Source organism: Etheostoma cragini, chromosome 6, assembly GCF_013103735.1.
Source record: "Etheostoma cragini isolate CJK2018 chromosome 6, CSU_Ecrag_1.0, whole genome shotgun sequence".
In the NCBI taxonomy this organism is placed as follows: Eukaryota; Metazoa; Chordata; class Actinopteri; order Perciformes; family Percidae; genus Etheostoma; species Etheostoma cragini.
The window spans coordinates 24,846,196-24,864,740 of record NC_048412.1 but is presented as its reverse complement, the minus strand read 5'-3'; the positions used below and the strand labels follow the sequence as shown (position 1 = coordinate 24,864,740).

At 40.7% G+C, this 18,545-nt stretch overlaps 2 protein-coding genes across 2 annotated transcripts in view; both read left to right on the top strand.

Annotated features, from left to right (window-relative positions):
• znf385d (zinc finger protein 385D) overlaps positions 1-18,545 on the top strand; it is an 81,379-nt gene that overhangs the window by 32,804 nt on the left and 30,030 nt on the right. Inside the window, exon 3 of the mRNA XM_034874665.1 lies at positions 8,716-8,823. Within this exon, the coding sequence (XP_034730556.1) occupies positions 8,716-8,823 (108 nt within the window). The remainder of the gene's footprint in view (positions 1-8,715; positions 8,824-18,545) is intronic.
• On the top strand, positions 14,171-15,878 carry LOC117946485 (tetraspanin-8-like). Its single transcript, XM_034874666.1, has one exon. The coding sequence runs from the start codon at positions 14,542-14,544 to the stop codon at positions 15,127-15,129; it is 588 nt and encodes a 195-aa protein (XP_034730557.1). The 5' UTR covers positions 14,171-14,541; the 3' UTR covers positions 15,130-15,878.

Below are 18,545 nucleotides of genomic sequence, written 5' to 3'. Positions count from 1 at the left end.
TGGAAAAAGGCTGCAATGAAACAAAGAGTGAAAAATTTAAAGGGGTCTGAATACTTTCCGTACCCACTGTATGTGAGCCCAAGACCTGTTCAAAGGAACTGCCAACATGTATTTTTCTTTAATTATCATATACTGTGTTCACCATCGGCTCTCTGATCGTCTATGGCGGCTTTACCGTTACCTCAGGCGGGAGGCTGTTTCAGGCGGCAGGTTGTTTCATGGCAGACAGCTCATCAGGATGATTGACAAGTGTTAGTGCTGGAACTCAACCAACTGAGGAAACAATTCCATATTAGAGCTTAAGGAAGTGATTTGAAAGATGACACTGAATTTAGCATGCACTGTACGCTGCTGCAGGCGTGAAGATGGGCATCTGTGATATGCCTTGGCGTGTGTGTGTGGGTGTTTGTACTTATGTGGTTCGTCGTGCTTTATATGTGTGTCACGGTACATTTGCTCCGGTGACATTTCCGGCCCTGGCAGGCGTGGCCCATGCGGAGTGTGTGGCTCAGTGGGTGGCTGATGGAAGCAGGAGCTCAGAGAATAACATGTCCCTGGCATTGCAGCTGCTCTCCTCAGATGGAGCCTGAACACATCATTTTTTAGTGCTGGGAGGGAATGAAATGCTACACGAAGAAATCTTGAAGAGATGCAGTACATGTAAAAGATACACTGGAGGAGATGGTAAAATTGAGTTTTCAGTAAATTAGCGGCCAAGAATAGCACACTGGATGAAGAACATGTAATCCCTTTTTCTTGACTTTATACCCAATGATTAATGATTATGCCACGTACTGACATTTCTCCTGATCATTTTGCAGGATTGTGCCATTCATTGTGGCCTCATCACCACAGATTCATTTCACAGCATCTGCACCAAACTAAAGGAGAAATAACATGTTTCTATCCCAGTGCGTGTTTCTAGTAAGAGGTCATCCATTCTCCCGTGGCCCAGATGTTTATAACTGGCAGGGGCTTTCCACAGCTCAGGTCCCAGTTTCCCAGCAGGCCGTAGTGCGTTTGGTTCTCTGCTGTAGTGTTTTACTCTTGCCAGCGACCCTGGCCAACTCCATGTGTCATCCCGTTCTCCCTTCCAAAAACTTGGGTGAGATTTACAGTACAAAGGTAGACTCTTGCATAACACTCTCTTTCTTTCCAATTTGGCAACCAAGTGTTAGGGCAAAGGCAGAGGAGAGTCCCTGTTCTGGTAATGTAATGCAGACTTTTCTGTGTTTTCAAGATGAGAAGCTGCACATTTCATTGTACATCATTACATGCATATCAACTGAGCAAGTGGGTGTTATTTGCTCCTACCCTTTTGACTTTGCCTACGCAGTTAGTGCAGTGTTTCATAATGCTGATTGTGCATAGCATAGCAATTAGGGACAAAAGAACTGATGTTGTAAATATGAAAGTGATATAAACTCAGTCCTCTTTGCGATTCTCGATGTTCCTTTCTGACAGGAGCTACTTTAAAATGCTCTGCTTTATATTTTTAATGCTTCACTTTGAGTAAATGTATTCTTAGTGAAACGCCGGTAATGTATCCATGGTTTACCCCGTCTGTTACGTTGGTGTGTTAGATCATTCTACCTTTAAATGCTGCTAAAGCTGTAAAAGCTTTTATTGTCTCTGGACATTCATTCGTGAGCCATACAATTTGAAATAATTGAAATTTTTTATTTAAGTTTAGCACACGAGAACACGGCCAGTTTGCTCCCCCAGCGTCTTTCAGTGGACATTGAATGCATTACTGCCGTTTCTGAATTCCATTTTCCGTTATGTATATACAGTGTGTATATATATAAATGGATGCACTTAAAGAGCAAAACTAAAGAAATGTTCCTGCCTTAAAGCTGCATGAATTGAGTTTTTGGGCACTTACAGGCAGTGGATCATTCTCAACATATTATCACCTTTTCACCACCTCATGAATGTGCAATAGTCTAATTACACATGCTGCAGACATGGCGCAACATTAGAATTCATTTAGATTTGTGTTTCTAGAGACCTGATGAATGGTAAGCCCCATATTCATTCTACCATTAGCTGCACCGACTCCTTAGGGAAATATCTGGCTCCTTCACTGCTACAGTAAATGCTCCACTACGTTCCCCAGCTAGTGGCTAACTGAGTCTGTTTACCGTATGGTGCTTAGCAGGTCGGATACAATGGGTTTGTCAGAGCTTTTTTGGGTAGCACTTTACTTTGTGTATGTGTTTTGCTGCCGACTTCTTTAACAACAAAGTGGCTAAAAGCATGAGCATGTAGCATCTGCCCCAGTTCTGGCAATTTGTGAAATTGATCCTGGTCCATACTAGTACTAATGAAAACCACATACAGTCTCCCTGCAGACCGGCACCGTGTTGATGGGTGTCAACAAACTCTGTCCCTACCAGAAATCTAAATTTACTGCAGTGCTGAAACACAATGCCAATCCTCAGAAAACCTTTTATGTTGAGTGCCACAGTGGATCATTAATGTCTGAAAAACACCCACCAAGGACTACTTTGTGAAACTGAGTATTGTCTGTGAACATAAGCACTGTGAGTGATTCATGTGAGACTGTCTCACTTCGTTGACAGCTCAATTGCTGTAATTGTCTTTGCTGTGAGAGGAACAATTTATTGAAGCATGATTTTGATTTCATGTATGAAACCGAGTGTTGTTATCTTTTTGAAACCGTGTGTTCATTGTGTCCGAAATTAAGTGGAACCATTCAAAATAATTACAGTGAACACTTACTGTATTTGAGACCTGTTTTTATTAGTAGATGGAAGAAAAAGATGCGAGTGATTAAACATGAAGAAAAATATTTATTATTTAGTGGAAAGCACTGTATTTAAATACATACTTACAGATTTGACTTCACTGCTCACTCAAAGAGCATCCGTAATGACCAACTTTTTAAATTGCGTTTTTTGGCATTAAATCTGATGTCAAAGTCAGAACCATATTGGGAGCTCATAACTCCAGCAACACAGTACAACCCTGCATTAAATCAACAATATGTCTCTGCTGTCCCTCCTTCTGAACCACATATCCAAACACATGCACTTCAACTGAGAAGCTGTATGTGACAATGCAAATGTCCAGACATTAAATGGACTTTATCCTGTCAGCTCCCATCAAAGTCTGTGTAATGTCCAAATGAGCCCATGTGTGAACAGGACATGTTGTTGTCATGAAGTTAATTTGTTAACTTAGGTTCGGGAGCAGGGCCACGGTCGTCACACATCCTCCCAGACCAGCCATCAGACGACATCCACATCAATTCATCTATCTGCACATTCATAATGTTCATTAAATCTTTTAGTAACACATGGTTGTGGCGTGGTCCATGCTAGTGAACTGAGAGTTCACGGCAAGCGAGTGGGCGTGTTAATGATGTTTCAATCATGCAGCTTCCACCATTCTGAAAGAAAACAAAAATCTAAGGGTGAAGAAAAAAGGTTGATTTACACAAAGACGGCAAATGTCTATCTTGAGAGACAGCAAGATTCTGAAATTGTCTGTCAAATTCAAGGAACGGCAAGGGATTTGGTTGTTTATGACAAATCACAAACTGGCTGCGTTCCCGTGGTGTAAACCGCATCGGAGTATTTCCAGTCCGTGAGAACCTGTATTATATGGACAATCTTTTTTGTGAAGTGGACACTCTTGAAAATGTGCAAACTTTGATTTGTTTATGAGACACAGCTTCAGTCTGATTCAAATGTTTGTCTTTGTCCTGAACCTGTTTCTGGGTCCAAAGGCGCCAGTATACCTAATCAGACCAGCTTGTCAATGGTTAGACGGCTTAGGAAACTCCCTCCCCACACACCTTTTCAACGTCAGAATTGGAGACAATACACTGTATATAACTTTCAGAAACTGACAATCTGACATTCACACCAAAGCAGCAATTGACCAGCTGTAGTCAGCAGGGGTGGCAAAAATAATTGATTCTTAGATGCATCATGATTCTCTTTATTTATTTTTAATTTGTTGATTGTTTGTCAAATATACTGTCTCCAGACATGTACAAATCAAAAACAGAATGACTGAAAGCGGATGGGATAATGGACAATGACTTAGAGTTTAGGCAAGAGTGCAGAAAAAAAACACACAAAAATGGCCAAAAGAGAAAAAAACACATCTATATATATATTCTAAGAAGCCAATACTCCACATTTAAACGTGACGGAGCCTCTGACGTGGAAGATCACTGTGAGAGAAGGTGACTTATGAAAGGGTGGCTAACAGTTTCACAAGCATGTTTAAGGCTGGAGTGTGGAATGACTACACAATACAAATCTCAGTAGACAAAACATTTCATTAAAACTTGTGTGTGACAATTGTGTCAAAAATCTAAGCTTTGTATGTAGTTGCTTTGTCTTGGAAGTAATTAGCAAACTGAGTAGCAATCTCAGATTTAGTAAGTAAGTAAGTAAGTAAAGTTTATTTATAAAGCGCTTTTCTCAGATAAAAATCACAAAGTGCTGTACAAAAGAGTAAGTAAAAACAAAACAAGCAGCATAAAATGTATATAAATATATAAAATTAAAATGACACTAGCAAAAAAAACATCAACCAAAAGCCTTCTTAAACAGACATGTTTTCAGATAATTTTTAAAAGAGACGACAGTGTCTGCAAGACGCAAGGACAGGGGCAGGGCGTTCCACAGTCTGGGAGCAATAGACTGAAATGACATGTCCCCTCGGGTCTTATAACGGGTCTTAGGGACTGCAAGTAGGTTCTGGCCAGAAGACCGAAGAATGCGGTCAGGGGAATACGGCTTCAAAAGGTCCAGGATGTAATGTGGGGCCTGACCGTTTAAGGCATTTAGATGTATATTGTTTTTTAAATCATGCATGGAAATGCTCACAAAAGAATTTTACCATTAAGATGCATCAATAATCGGTTTAGAATTGATTCCGACACTGAATTGGAATTGAATTGTGAGGAGCAAAGAGGTGGGAATCTCTAGGGTTTGAACTTCTAGGGTTTCTTTAAACTATCAGAGGCACACATACAAAGATAAAAACCTTCTGATTTCATTCACATTCATCCATTTGGCAGAGGATTTTTTACCAAACAACATATACATGAAGTATAATGTAAGCTACGGTAGATCAAGGAGAAGCCTTAAATAATAATAAGAAGTGCCTCAACACTCAAACGCAACATTTCCACTGCCACAAGTGCCACAAGGCGTGCAGCTCCATGAAGTAGCTGATGAGAAACTGCTCTCTGGCAATGCAAAACTGAGTTGCAGAGTTGCTCCAGAATTAAAATGAATTCCTTGTTTGGATTCCAGTGACGGGATACGCAAGTTAGTTGGAAGACAGAAGGTTTGTATACACTATTTTTGTAACCTTTCATGTATATAACCAAGTACAACAATATAAATGCCTTCCTTAAGAGACTTCCTAAAAATGTGTACTGGTATCCCCATATTTAAACAACTAGTACACCCTTTTTATGGTGGCTGGCTTTGCACCTAATTGATTGTTTTGAGTCTAAAGCTGGATAAACCCTTTTGCTTCCTCAATTGGTCTCCGACAGATGGTTTCTGCTTCTTTGTTTGAACCTAAATGGTTCTCTTCAGTTAGAACCAGCTTTGGCTTTTTTTTTTAATTCAGTGGCTCTTTTGTCTTCACAGTCTGCCACATGCGCCGAGAGCAGTCCAAGCCTGCATCTGTCTCTCTTTCAGAGTCTGCATCCCCTTCAGACCAATGTCATGTTTACTTACTGTACCAGAGGCTGCTTCTATTTCTCTTGGAGAATCTGTATCTGTTCGGCTTAGCTTCAGTTCCAGTTTGTCTCCATTAGGCCTCCATCCAAGTTTGTTCCCCCCTGCTCCCTGCCTCAGTCAGTTATTACTCTGGACCCAGTTCTCCACCATCCAGTCCCTCTGAGCCAAGTCATTTGGTTTCCAAGTTCTTGGTGGCACCCTGACCGGCCTGGAGGGATGTTTGCCCTACCTCCCTCTTCCCTCTCTTCAGCTCCTTCTTATCCTCCTCCAACTGTCTGTGTGTCTTTTCTGCTCATTTTAGTTCCAGGATTCTTTTATCTTTCTGCATCACATCCCCTCTAGTCGCCCTCAGTGAGTTTACAACCTCGCCTGGCCCGGTCACTTGCATACCCAGCTGCTCCTCATTCAGTCCGTCACAGTGTAAATATGGAGACCAGTTCTCAGCCAGTCTTTGCCAGATTGTCTCAGTTGCCAAGCTGTCGTGGCTCTCCAGCCATTAATGTCACCTGCACATGATTACTCTCCTTCCTGCCTCAGTCCTTCAGGAATGGTTTCACTGGTTTAACTGCCAGTGTGGGTGAAAATATTAGGAATACCCAACCCTAGGGTCCCAACCCTGACCCTAACCTGAAGAGTGTAATCAACATCTACCTGACACAGTGTCAACAAAAACTTGGATTTATTGTAGAGCTATTGCTCTGATATATCACATGAATCAATAAAGAAAGCGATATGACATTTATGTATAGATTACTGTGCTGTTCTATTTGAAGCACCTGTAGTTTTCAACTTTTTTCCAAAGGTGAATTCTTTTTCTACCTCTGCACACAAATACTTTTAAATCCCCAATATTTGAAAAACAGCCTCCGTTCAGCCAAACAGCATCCACAGAAGGTGACAGTGTAACATCATGGTAACTACCTTCTGCAGCCCAATTGTCAAGTTGGGTTAATCCTCCCACGCACCGCCAGCACCTCTCCTCCCTCTGCAGCCAAGTGGTGCCTATTGAGGCACTTTCTCGGCGAGGCAGATGTGTTTGTTCATTGCCCAAAGCCTTGTCACCACACTGAGGGAGGTCCATGCCAACCAGACAAGCAGCGTGCAGCAGTGCAGTGGCCTGTTCACTCCTAGTTAATCCTGAAGAAAAAATATATATCAATTTCAATTTTTACGTATATTTGTGTGGCAGATGCCTTTTTTGTTTGTGTGCTTATGTTCTTTGTGAATATTTTCAGGAAACTTTACAATAATTCAATATTTTTCAACTTTTCTGAAACAAACCATGTGTGTCATTTGCCTTTTTTTTTACTGTAAATGGCATCCATGGGTGAACCTACTCAAGGGTCCAATACATTTTTCTTGCCAACAGGTACTATCTGTGAAGACGCAGCTTGATATTACTCGTGCCTCCATGGTAACGTTTTTTTGGCAATCGGGCAGCCGCCCGGGGTGTAATGTTTTCATGACAAATGGGGGGCGGCACGAGCACTTAAAAAAATCCTCAAAGTGGGTTTCTACTGTATTATCTATCATTCCACTGTGTGGACAATTGGCCAATTGGGACCCCCTGCAACTGCAGATACCCTGTTTGCTGAGAAGATGCCGTGCACAGAGCGGTGTGACAAGGGGAGGGGGGAGCGGGGGACAGTTCACGTCTGGGTGGTTGCTGCATAGCCGCCAATATTGTGGGTGCTCAGTATACGCTGAACAAGCTGATTGGAATTACGTGTCAGTTAAACTTTTCATCTCCAATTTGTATTTGTGAGAAGTGGCGCTGTCCTGGGTTTAAAGATTATAGATATTACTGAGTCAATAGGCGTGTGTGTTTGAGTCGACCACTGTCCATTTCATAAGGTTTTGAAATGCAAATTTTTTTGACTACTTTGTTTTAAAGGGTGTGCACCCGAGAGCACCCACAGAGGAAAACAAGAAATCCCAAATGGAACGGTCCGGACAAGGAGGGTAATGGCGAACCACAAGCCTCCTTTAGCTTATCACTTTCATGCATGATAAGGATCCACTGGAAATCTACCCCTTCTTTTGGACTGCTCTCAGGCTCTTACTCTCAGTCACTGTGGCTCGAGCAGAGAGGACCTTTGTAAAACTTGAGTTGATCAAGTCATGGGCTACTTGAGGTCAACCATGTCCCAGGAACGGCTCACTTGCCTTGCTGTTATAAGTATCGCTCGATAGGGGAGCAGATTTCCTTCAATGACATAAGTGATGGTTATTGAAGGGGGTCAGAGTCACCCATTGAGCATGTTTGGGATGCTTTGGATCGTCAGCGTGTTCCAGGTCCTGCCAATATCCAGCAACTTTGCACAGCCATTGGAAGGGGAGTGGACCAACATTTCACAGGCAGCAATCACCACCTGATAACTCTATGCAAAGGAGTTGTGTTGCACTACGTGAGGAAAATGGGGGTCACACCAAATACTGACTGGTTTTGAGTTCAGCCCATGAAAAATGGGGGCTAAAACAAAAGTGTTGCGTTTGTACTTTTGATCAGTGTATTTTATATATTTTGGACAGCTATCAAATGCCATAACATAAGATAAGCAAATGGTTTACCCAATTCTTGTTTGTGGTTAACTTTATTGTTGATTTTTGTCTCTTCTGGAGAGTGTTAATAATAATAAAAAATGCATACAGATGCAATAATGCCAATGGTGTAATCAAAGTGCTCACTTGAGGGATTTTCTCTGAGGCCATTACAGTAAAGTCCCTACATTCAAACATGGATAATGAGTGCCATAAGTTTAGAAATGGGCCATTCATTCTTGATATGTCTGTGTTAATGTCTGAGCCACAAAGCACTTGTTGAAGCAAAAGATGAATGGCCGGCTTTCTAAAAAGCTCCAGGCAGCGTGTTTTTTTCTTCACAGCCCAGTGAGCAATGGAGTAGTGAATGTGATTTACAGGTCTGTTTTAGCACAGTTTTAATTAGCCTCTCTATGTGTCTCCCTCCGTCCTCCAGATGGACCCTGTGCAGAAAGCCGTCCTCCATCACACCCTCGGCCTCCCTCCCACCGCAAAGAGGAAGCACGTCTCCTGCGGCGTTTGTCAGCTGAGGTTTAACTCACAGGTGAGCAAGTTTTCTTCTGAAGTAAAAAAGTAAAAGTACTCGTGCCCCCAACCTCCAAACTCCAAAGAATTAAGTATTTAACCTCACCTGTTCTGATGTTGTGTTATCCTTCACATAGTCATTATGGCATTCGGGCAAGGCGTATTTTGTTAAAAACTGCCAAAATGCATTAATAGAATAATAACGAATACTGTCTTTTTAGTTGGGAGACTTTGATTTCTATTTGATGGTCCACCCCTTTGAGTCCTGTTTAAAATATTTCAAAAACTATTGAAATTTGTACAGGAATTTGTTGCACCTGAATACAAATTCTCCAAATTTTGGTGGTCCCCTGACTTCACAAGCTATGTATCCTTATACAGCAGTTCTTAAAAAAGCATCTTAAAAAAGTTATGTAGTAAAAACGTAAGACCAACCTGCCAAAAGATTTTGAAGGTCCCTCAAGTTTTTAAATTATTCAGTGAAATGTTTTGACAAGTAGTGGATGGGTTGGCACACAATTTACTTCCCTTATGAAGTGTGAGAACTGTAAATCCTCTTATTTTTCCTCCAGCACCATCATCAAGTCAGAAATTGTACATGGCTACATCTTACATTTACGCCAAACTAATGACATTCCCATCACGCTAAGCTCTACTTTGTGTTTAGTGCTAATTTGTGGGATTTCCACTAGCACTTCTGCTAATTCAGCTCTGTTTAACTCTTTTGTTGAGAGGCAGTTAGAGAGCGTAGGGACCATCTACAAACTACAACACAGAAAAGAGATAAAACTAAAATATGTAAGCTTTCAATTTAATGATAAAATAAGGTAGTGTCTCTACACTTACATCAATTACAACTTGTGTCCTGCTCGTTGTAGGCCTCCTACAGCACTTACTTTTATGTGTTCACATCTCTTTTCTGTGTTGTGGTTTGTAAACGGTCCCTAAGCACTCGTCTTGCCATCTCACCACCGGAACTAAATAGAGCCAAATTAGCAGAACTTTCATGCATTTCTTTTACATCTACATCAGTCAGATTCACTGTTTTCACTTGTAACTGAATCACTGCACATGGCTGAGTACTTGTAACGACATTTTGAACATATTAAGAGGCTAAAAACACATTTAAAACTTGCCCATTTTAAGCCTGTTAGGTGCTAATGCTAGCAGGAGGATAACACGGTGTAGGCAGCAAAAATTGTTTTTCTCTCTGCGGACTGCACTCAAAATTTCCAAACAACAGACCTACGTGTTGGAATTGACCGGAATTCTCCTTTAATTTGAATGACACTGACTAGCAATGCAGTCTGACCAATACATTATTAAATGAGGTTGGATGAATCATAGTTTTAAAACTAATTTCTAGCAAATATTTTACCAAATACTGAATGGCAAACACTTTTGGTACAGCCCAACTGACATTAACAAGCAGTTTAGCCTTTTATTACATTACTGAAAGAACTGTAAAATAAGCTTTTGTGCTAACTAATGAAACAATAAAAGTACGTTTGAGGAATATGAATAGAAAATAAAGAAACAGTGATATGGAGGTTGATGACAAGAGACTGAAGTTTTTTCTTCGTTGGCAGCAGATTGGTTTTGTAGCTGAAAGGGACAGAAAATAAGTAAATCACTGAAAGATTTAGCTCCAGTAAAGAGCTGAAATACAGTCCATGTAGTCGGTCTTCTGGAGGTGTTGGTGTTGAGAGTGAATCACACCAAAGATTGATGGAAAATCACACATTGTTAGCTGTCATTTTGCTTTTACTATTACGCTTTGATTTGTCAGATGCACCCAAAAATGTGAGAAGAGAACTATGTCCAAGTGAAAGGGTTTTATAATCTTTGTGAAGTCCGATACATCACAGAGACATAATATGGAGGTCCAGAGCAGTCTCATCCATTTCACTATCTTAGAACAGCGTATAGGCTACAAGACATTCAGACGTATGAGAAATTTGACTTTTTAACCGTTTTTAACCTCATCACCTGAATAAATCATTGAAGAAATTATGGTGATGGTTGTGTTTGAGATGTAGTTTTTGCTTGTCTAAATAACAAGGATTTTTGTGAATTATTGTTGTATAACTAAAGTTGGAAGTGGAAAAGACAGGTGCAGAGGTAAAGAAAGCTATTTACACCCCTTACAAACTAACAAAAAGAAGCTTCTGCAGTTTCACCTAGATGTATTACATTTGATAGGCATATATATCAAGTCCATACGTACAAAAAGGCCCTTGGAGCCATACCATTAACCCAACAGGAAGTCAGCCATTTTTAATTAACTTTGTATTTTTGTTTTTTTGTAAGTTTTTGACCATTTACAGGCATTATACTTACACTCCTCCTAAAGAAGTATCCCAATTGACTTCAAAATTTGTCAGAACCATTTAGAGCACTTGGTGACACTAAATTGCTAAGCATTTTAGCTATCGTTCAATGGTATGGTCAAGACAAGGTGTCAAATGTCCAAGTTTTGCCACATAACATTGTCTTCTTGAGAATTGTCTTCTCCAATCTGGCCCAGATTAATTAACCTAATTAGAGTCCGGGCCTGACATCTACATGCCAATATAGGCTCATAGTCATAGCATCAAAACAGCAAAGTTTGTCCCAAAGTATTTTACAGTCATTAGCTCATATGTGTACTCTACAGTACAATAATGAAATACATTACATTAATACAAGCTTGCTCAATAGGGACCAGCAGATGGGTTTCGATTTTCCCCGCACCTAATTTCCATCCTGTTTTGAAAGTAATCAAAATATTTAAAGGAAGAACCACTGCTGCATGTTATTAAATCAGTAGCTTCCCTAAATAGCAATGCCATCCCTCCTTCATTAAAGGAGTATTCAATATGTTTCTAACACTGAATATGTTGGCAATTACTCAGGATGTGGTTATAATGTTTTCCATGGGAAAATCTATTTTGGTCTATATTTACTGTCCATCAGCAGTCCATTACAGAGAGAGACTGTTTGCCCGTAAATCAACGGGTAGTGCTGTGTTCAGCTAGGAGGGTGTTTTTTTCTTTGTTTTGAAACACAGCTACAGCAGTAGAGTGCCTGAATTTGCTGATCTTTTTAAAGTGTGGTGTGAGTAAGTGTGTGAATGTATACTACTATGCACTAGAAGCACCTGTCCCACTATGTGTATGCGAGGGTATGGTTTGTGGAAGGGTATGGCGTGTGGCTATGAATTTAGACTTCAAGGCATCGAAAAGGACTGGCACCTAAAATTCAGTGTGACATTGTTTAGCAATGACAAATACATGATTCTGATTCTGATCATAAAGTGAAACTGCGGCTCTGACTAAGAGAAGATGCAGAGCAGGAAGCCTGTGGAGTTCTGCTAAAAAACGATCCAAGCCGCAAAACCAGTTAATGACCTGAGGAAATAAAGAGAAAAGAGCTTCTCTGTTTTAAACGATTTGAAGATGTTTCTGCTTTACTAGATGCCGTCACATTTATGAGTCAAGATTATAAACATGATCTCAATCTGTAATTTGTTGACAGCAAGTAAGTCACCAGATAGTCTGAGCTACCCCCTTTGAGGGAAATGCCTTATTTCCTGTTTACATTTGATGCATTTACAGCAACTCTTCATCTCATTTTTTTTGTAAACCTAACTGGCTTACTTTGTAGACTTGCAGTTGTCAAAATCTGAAAATCTAGATAGATAGATAATTAAATATGAAGAAATGTACATGTTTCTTCTCATTTTTGTCTAATTTCCAGCACAGGAATTGTCCGAGGATGCCAGGAAGCATTTTAGGAACCTAATAACATCAACTATCTCTACTGGAGTTCAACTCCTTCATAGTTTCAGGCCCCCCCAAAAGTACTACCCCTTCTACAGGGGTTGTACTTTCTGATGGAGCTATTAGGGTTCACTAGTTTTACACACCTTCTGTCCCACAGTCGAGTTAGGTTTGGTTTCACCCTCTTGTTGTTCTTGGGTGAAATTTGACCCCTTTTAAAAATGTCTACATCAGAAATATCACTTTCTTTTCAACCAAATTACCACCCAAAAAAGGATGAATTCCATTCTGGGCTCTTTGCAAATAGAATTGATTACTGTCATTAAAACTTCAGGTGAAAATTGAAATTAGTACAATTCAGTATCCTGACTAAACTAATCAACATAAGTTCTTCTGATCTTAACTATTATTCAAAACAGTTCAGAATCTCTGTTATTTTTTTTACTCAAATATTTATTAATATACAAAATATCCCAAAGCGTAGTGTAAAACTAGTGGTAGTAAGCTGGTGTTAGTGAAAAATAAAATAAAATCAGGAAAAGGGACAAAAATGCCATGTCAGGACAACAACACAAGCAGCATAAGCATGGGGGCTACTAGGGGCACGGTCACAAGGGGACCATGAGTGGGATAGGACACTTAAAAAAAACTTTAAAACCCTGGATCTTTGTCACAACCCCTTTCAGGAACAGTTGTCTGTTGAGGGTGTTCATTTAATACTGGCATGCCTAGGGATAATATGAGGGCTGACGGGGTGCCTAATGTAGGGAGGCCGCCAGCAGTTCCCGTCAGTGGTAGCACCCTCAGCGAGGCCACAGGGCTCCCGTGACATTTTCCCTGCCGAGCTGCCAGCTGGGCTGCCACTCATGCTGGGCCAGATGTAGTGAAACCAGAGTGCTTGGAGTTGCCAGATTCACAGTTGATAAACCAGCTAGCAGCGTCACAGGCTGATGGCAGAACAGAAGGAAGAAGCATCTTTAACTGAGCTGTTTGACAGAGTTGCACCAGCATCAGAGGTTGGGAGGGCTGCCCAGTCTTATTTCCTTTCTTGGGTTTCTGGTTCGTAAATGGCTGCTGCAGGGTTTAGAGTCTCTGGGAGAGCAGATCTTCCAGGTTGATGTCCCTTTTAACCGTCAGTATACTCCTCCAGACGTCACATGGTGGTGTGGCAGGTCACCTTGGCGTCCATAAAACATACAAGCAACCTTTTTTCTGGCCCTGTTTAAAGCGAGACATTGCCCGTTTAATCAAAACATGTCAACCTGTCAGGGCACTGTCAGGCCTACACAGTATAGTGTACAAAATAAGCAAATAAGAACATAGGATCAACTAAAGATGCCAGATGACTAGAGAGGGCATCTGTTACAGATGGTCGGACAGAGGGTCTGATTCTTATGTATGGGTCATCCACCCTTCCCTCCACCAATCACAGGGGCTTGGCATTCAGCCCGAAAACACTTCTGTAGGGTTCAGATTACAACCTCACATACTACCGACATAGGAGCTGAACAGTTTTGGCCAGGTAAAACTGACCAAAAATAGCAGCAGCTTTGACTAAGTTTGGAACCCACCCATCATTCTTAAGCAATACATCATGCAAAGAAAGATCAGTACAAACCATTTGTATGAAAGCAAATGAAGTAAATATCTGCAACTAGGATTTTCTATGACAACATCTTCAGGAAGTGCTGCAACTGGATAGCTCAAACAACCTTTTTTAACCCCCTCAGGTCATTTTTCAATGTGATTTACTTTCACCTAGGTGATCCCGTCTCACTGAACACATCTCCAACATGGGTTAAACGTTCCTTATATTTGAGGGGTAGCACCCAGTGGTGGAGACATTCTCATTTGGCTTTAAGATTGACGTTGGGGTTGAACGATGGCGGTCAGCAGTGATATCAAAATACCTTCTCTTCACTTTCAACTTATTGTTTTTTGTGGGTGGAATCATTATTCTCAGTTTCTCCATACACATGAAGCACAACAAAACAGACTACCAGATGACTGATGAACTTCTGCTGGCGCTAAACCTCCTGATATTTATCGTTGCCGTGACTCTGATTTTTGGCTTCCTGGGCTGCTGTGGCGCGTTCCGAGAGAACCGCTGCCTGCTGATCCTGTTCTTTGTGGGCCTGGTTCTAATGCTCTTCATGCTGTTGGCTGTGGGAGCGCTGGGAGCCATTACCAGAACTGAAGCTGTCCAGGAGCTGGTAATGGGACACATAAAGCAGCTGCTTCAGCTGAGCGAACAGCCCAAGGAAGTTCAGGAGGAGTTTCAGGATTTGGAAAGGTCTGGGTTCTGTTGTGGGGTCTTTGATGGATATCTTGATTGGGAAAACGCCACATTGGTGCCCGACTCTTGTAACTGCACAAACACCTCCATGAACTGCTTGGTGTTGGACGAACGTGAGATATTCTCAACAACATGTATGACGTACATTGTGAGATGGTTGGAAAAGGTATCAGACACACTTCTGGGGATTGCGTTTGGATTCAGCATCTTGATAATTCTTGGCATGATTTTCTCATTAGTCCTGCTCTGTCAGATTATGAATGGATAATGATATTCACCATGTTAGTGTTAATTTAATCTTTACTGGGCTTTGCCCTGTTGTATATTTTATAAATGCTTCTACTCTTTTGTACCTGGCTGTGTTTGTATGTTTTATAGATTTCAACCACAAACCGCATATTCAGCTTTTTTTACACAATGAAAAAGACCAATTATTGTATTTTTTTCGTTTACAAGAAACTTTTTGACATTAATGATTTATGGACATGTGTCTGACTATTGACCAGTGTTTAAAAATAACTCTAGTGCTGTACTTACACTTCCAATCCACTAAAACAAGGAGGAAAATATTATCTGTAAGCTGTAGCAAAATGATGAAATGTTTTTTTTTAGAACTCCAAAAAATAAATATGAATCTGTGTAGCAGAACAATTTGGCCCTTTATATTTATCATTTTATCATATTCAAACTCATCTTGTGACCCTTAGGAGGGACCTGACCCCTGGGTTGGGAGCTACTGTATTTACTATCTTTGGTCTCAGTGCCGGATGTCTCTTGCTAAATTACTTATGGCCATTTTCCTGCAAGCCCGCACCTTTGTGAAGTTTGATAGATGCCGACCACGCATTTTGTCTGATTTTTCTCATTTGCAAAGGAAATATGTATCTCACTCCCACCACGTTTTGATAATAGTCAAATATAAATATAGACAAAGTCACATTCTAAAAATAGATGTCACAAGTCTATGATTTGAAACATTAACTTGTCAGTGCTCTGAAGGTGGACAAACTAAGTAACTGAGTGATTGAGTGTTTGAATTCCCGCAAACATATCTTTGACATTTCTGTATTGCAACCTATTGTTACTTATCAGATTACATATAAGCCGTAATCAATACATCTGCAATAAATTTAATATCAAGAGATATATTGTCCTGGACTTAAATCTGGTGTTAGGTCTCAATTCCTGAGTTTCTCTAAATGTTTCTGGCAGCTGCTGGTGGTTACACCCATCTATGGTCATACTCATGTGTTAAATAATCAATTAAAACATTTACAAAATACATTAAACATCTAATAATGTCAATGGAAAACATAATGGTGACCTGCCTGTTGAAACCCATTCTCATTGAAATAATGCACCGTTAACTCAATCAAACTCAATCACTTACTGTATCTTGTTATGGTGATGTAACAAGAGAAGTGATTGAGGCAAGCACAAATTTGCTTTCTTCAGTTGTTACACAGTGTCATGTCTTAAATAATGTGCTGTTAATGTGAAAGCCTCTTCTTAGCAGGCCACATTGGTGTTCAGGGATGCACCTATGCATTATTTGCATTTGCTCACTTTAACTTGCCTGGATCTCTTCTCTTTTTCTTTGGTTTCAACAGTATGCATCGTGTGAGCAAAATAGATTACGGAAAAGGAGCTTGTGTTACAAACTGAGTTCACCACAAAGTATTCTTACAGTCGTTAGTTCATGTGTACTCTACGATACAGTAATGAACTGCATTGCATTATTACAAGCTTGTTAAATCTAACCCATGGACCAGCAGGTGGGTTTCGATTTCCCCCGCACCTCATTTCCATACTGTTTCGAAAGTAATCCAAATATTTCAAAAGAAAATCCCTGCTGTTATAGCATGATGCCAAAGCATCTCTAAATAGAAATGTCATCCCTCCTTCATTAAAGCAGCCATCAATCTATTTCTAACACTGAACGTGTCTGCAAGTATTTAGAAATATTAGGTATGTATGAGGTTATTATATTTTAAGTGGGGAAATCTGTCTAGGCCCATGTTTACTGTCCATCAGCTGCTTGTACCAGGGATGGATGTGTTTGCCTGTCAATCAACTGGTAGTGCTGTGTTGAGCTATGCGATCTCCAACACCCTGAGGGTGTTTTTTCTTTGTATTGAAACACAGCTGTGGCAGAGGTGTTTTAAATTGCTTCAGCGACAGTTTATCATTAAGTGAAACTGCAGCTCTAAGAGAAGATGCAGAGCAGGAAGCCTGTGGTGTTCTGCTAAATACCGATCCAAGCTGCTCTGTTGGGAAGCGGAACGTCTGTTTGTAAACCACTTAATGACCTGAGATAATAAAGAGAAAAGACCTTCTCTGTTTTAAACAATTTGAAGATGTTTCTGCATTACTGGATGCCGTCATGAGTCAAGATCATAAACTGGACTTAATCTGTAATTTGTTGACAGCAAGTAGACCCGACAGTGCTCTCTGATCCACTCCCTTTGCAGAGAACACTTTATTACCTGTTTACATTTGATGGATTTACAGCATCTCTCTTTTCCTTAACTTGTGTTTTTGCAAATGTAACTCACAAGCTACAAATCTAAATGGAGTGTTTTTTTAAATATACGTGAAGCAATGTACCGTACGCGTTGCTTCTCTTGTCCGAGGAGGCCAGGAAGCATTTTAGGAATTTTATAGCATTACCTAACTCTACAGCAGGAGAGGTCAGGGTCCTGAAAAAAGTCCCTTTTACAGGGATAGGGCTTTGTGATGGTCCAGGAGCTATCAGGGCTTACTAATCTCAGTTTCTGTCACACAGTAGGGTTAGATTTGGGTTAAAACGCCCAGGCACAAGGTATTCTTAAAGGACTCCTTAAAAAACCTGGGTTGTAGACAACTTAAAGGCCCTGGACACCCACACAGGGGTTTTCCGTTATTCTGGCTGGTTAGACCTCTGCCCAGGTTAAAGATGGGCCGGAGCTTAAATGGGAATTTTATACAAATTTCATGAGTCTTGACATAACAGTGAAACAGAGCTAACTGGAGGCTCAGGAAGATGTTAATCAATCAGTCTATGCACACCCACAGAGTCATGGAAGGACTTTAAAAGTTATAAAAGTAAGCAAAAGAGAACCAAGATGAAACTAAAGATACCAAATCAGAAAGGGTTGCCTGTTAGAGAGATACAGAGAATGCGTAGCAGACCTCACATTTATAATCTTGACCACCGGGCCATTGTCTAACCAGAAGGCACTGATAACTAGCCCATCCCACAACCAAACACCAGGTGTCTTGAAGGTGCCCCATTGCTGTTAGATTTCAATGAAATCTTTTGTTTCCCCTCCATGCCATCCCATTGTTTGAGTTGAGAGAGCACCCAGAGATGCTGCGGTTAGTTTTATCACCTGGGACAACAACATTTTTTAAAGCCCCATCAGGCCAGTTGTCATTGTGCTTTGCTTTCAACAAGGGTCAAAAGCTTCCCAGTACCACCCAGTGGTGGAGACATTCTCATTTGGCTTTTGGATTGACGTTGGGGTTAAACGATAGCGGGTAGCAAGGTGATCAATTACCTTCTCTTCATCTTCACCTTATTATTTTTTGTGGGTGGAATCATTATTCTCAGTTTCTCCATACAAATGAAGTGCAACAAAACAGACTACCAAATGAAGGATGGATGTCTTCCGGCCCGTAAGCTCTTGATATTTATCGATGCTG